The 2,738-nt window shown below is 37.5% G+C and overlaps 1 protein-coding gene across 1 annotated transcript in view; it reads right to left on the bottom strand.

The window, feature by feature from the left end:
* The window catches only part of LOC118750173, a 20,965-nt gene extending 19,753 nt beyond the window's left edge, over window positions 1-1,212 (bottom strand). Inside the window, exon 1 of the mRNA XM_036484901.1 lies at window positions 151-1,212. Coding sequence (XP_036340794.1) covers window positions 151-1,212 — 1,062 coding nt within the window. The remainder of the gene's footprint in view (window positions 1-150) is intronic.
* Window positions 1,213-2,738: the final 1,526 nt, after the last annotated feature.

Here is a 2,738-nt window from a genome sequence, read left to right as displayed (position 1 = left end):
GTTCGTGGTATCGTTTATTTTAATTGTTAAATCCAGATAGTTAATCTTTCTTTCCTCTTCCGTTTCCATGGTGAATTTTATATTCTGGTGTTGTTTGTTGAGATAGTCTAGTATCTGTTTCTCTTTGTTTCCCTCTATTAGACATATTACATCATCGACATATCTCGCGTAGAATTTTACTCCTAGGTTGGTCGATAGGTTTTTCATGTATTTCTCCTCCAGTGTTTGCATGAATACTTCCATGAGTATTGCTGACGTCGGATTGCCCATTCCTAACCCGTTAATCTGTTTATATATCTTATTGTTGAACCGGAAGTAGTTTTGTTTTAATGTGACCTTCAACGCGTTTATTATTTCCGTGACAGCTTCTCTTTTCATTTTTCCCATCAGTATTTCTTGTACGGTCTTTATGGTTTCTATTGTTGGTATCGATGGGTAAAGGTCCTTGATGTCGAATGATACGAATTTAGTGTTTTCGTTGATCTTCAACGATTTCATCTTCTCGATTAGTTCCGTTGTATTTGTAACAGTATATTTATTGCGTAGATCCAGACTATCCTTCAGCAGCGTCTTTAGGTGCTTGGAGAGTCTGTATCCGGGAGCAGACTTGTAATTAATGATAGGTCTCATCGGGGTGCCTGGTTTGTGTGTCTTTGGCAAGGCAATCAACGGAGGGACACTCGGGTTCATAAGTGTTAGTCTATATGGTAGATTATCCTTTATTATGGTTGTGCTTTTCTTTATGGTATTCTTTATTGCTGCTTGGTATTCTTCAGTGGGATCTTTTCCCAATTTATTGCACCCTATTTCAGTTATTAGACTTTCAGTTTTCTCTATGTAATCTTTTTTATCAATTAATACGGTGGTATTGCCTTTGTCTGCTTTTGTGGTTATAACATTGTTTGCCCTTAGCTTTTCTTTGGGCCCTTTTATGGTTTGGTTTTCGTTCTTCTGCTTCCTAGTTTTCTTGGCATTTATGTCTTTTTCAATTATGTGCCGACATATGTGTCTGGCGTGCTCCTGTTCTTCAGTTGGAAGCCGTGATATAATAACTTCAGTATCCACGATAGTTTGTTCAAGTTCCCTCTTTTGGTTGTAACTTTCAATGTTGTGTTTGAGGCCTTTTCTTAATAGTTCTGCTTCTTGCTCATTGATGTAAACCTCCGTCAAGTTTACAAATCGGGAGTGGAATTTCTGTTCTGCATCTTTCATGATTTTGTGGTTGCTTTGCTTCGCCCTCAAGTTAACGAGTTTCTTGTTCAACCTTTCATACTTCTTCTTCATGAGTTTTTTATTATTGGCTTTTATTTTTAAGTACGACATTCAGACATCATTTAAAACAAGGAACACAGTGGGAAATATATTGAAAGAGAAAATAAGCGAGGAAGACCCGCTAGATAAACAGGGTGTTTACAAGTTAACCTGTGAGTGCCGACACAGTTACATAGGACAAACAGGGCGAAATATAAGAACAAGGTATCGAGAACACATAAGGGATTATAATAAGAAAAAACGAAAACCAGAGGCTGCAATAGAATCGAACTTCGCGAATCACATGATCAAAAATAAATGCACACCAATGAAGATTGGACAAACAACAGAACTTCTCCGTGTACAACATAAAGGACAAAGATTGAATATATTAGAAAATATGGAAATATATAAACAGAAGACCTTCAAAGGCCAAATAATAAATGAGCAAATAAATACTGCATCGGACGTACTGTTTGAACCTCTAAAACTACTGTACAAGAAGAAGAATGACAACAAGAAAATATTAAGGACAGATATGGAAGGGAATACACCGACTGCAAAAACAAAGGGGGTAAAAATCACGGACTTCTACCTGCCGTCAAAAACGAGCCAAAACAATTCATCTACCTATTGAGTACCGCAAACACTGCAAAACTAAAAAGACGTACCTAACAAAAGAAAGAGGTAGTTAACAAGGAGTATAAATACGAGCAACCAACAAAAATTATGCAGAACGAAAAATGACACTGAAGATGGCACAACGCCGAAACCGGTTTGTCTCCAAACCAAATTTGACAAGGGATGACGGAAATTCGTTCCATAATGCATAAGATTTACTTGACACCAGTAAGGGCCGTTTGCACCATGTCTAGTTAACGCTAACTGGAGGTACATCCTTCAGTTAAGCACGTTAACTGCTTTATCGATCACATGTTATATGATGGGTGTCGATAACGTCGATAAAGATGTTTAACTGGGAGTTAAGGCTCTGTTATGCATACTTGGCAGTGCATGCACTGCTATACCATTTTTACGTAGAAATCAAAAACCAACAGACTTCTACGTATGTACTGCTGTGCGTTGGATAACCGCTTACACGCGGATCTCATTTAACAGATTTCTTATGTGATAACTCTCAAGCCATGCCAAGTATGCATAACAGAGCCTTTAGAATTAACTAGACATGGTGCAAACGGCCCTAAGCCATGCTGTTTAAGGCTTTCTGCACATTGGTCGTCCAATCATAGTTGCTTCATCGTCACAATCATGATGCAACGATTACATGACGACTACACTTTCGCACACTCGGTCGTGATATTTCAATTCATTTTGCGTCTAAAAATTCACTTGGAGCAGGTATTCTCTGTTTTTCTGGTTGATATTTTCACGAAATATTTACAAAAACCTGCAATTTTTAAAATATAGACTGTGCTGCAACAATTCAAGATATCATTTTTCAGTAATATCTCTTCTTTTCTTTTCCT

The sequence above is a fragment of the Rhagoletis pomonella genome, unplaced genomic scaffold, assembly GCF_013731165.1.
Source record: "Rhagoletis pomonella isolate Grant_MI unplaced genomic scaffold, Rhpom_1.0 Rhpom_scaffold_00157, whole genome shotgun sequence".
In the NCBI taxonomy this organism is placed as follows: Eukaryota; Metazoa; Arthropoda; class Insecta; order Diptera; family Tephritidae; genus Rhagoletis; species Rhagoletis pomonella.
Note: the sequence above shows the minus strand (reverse complement) of the source record. Positions and strands in the feature narration are given on the sequence as shown.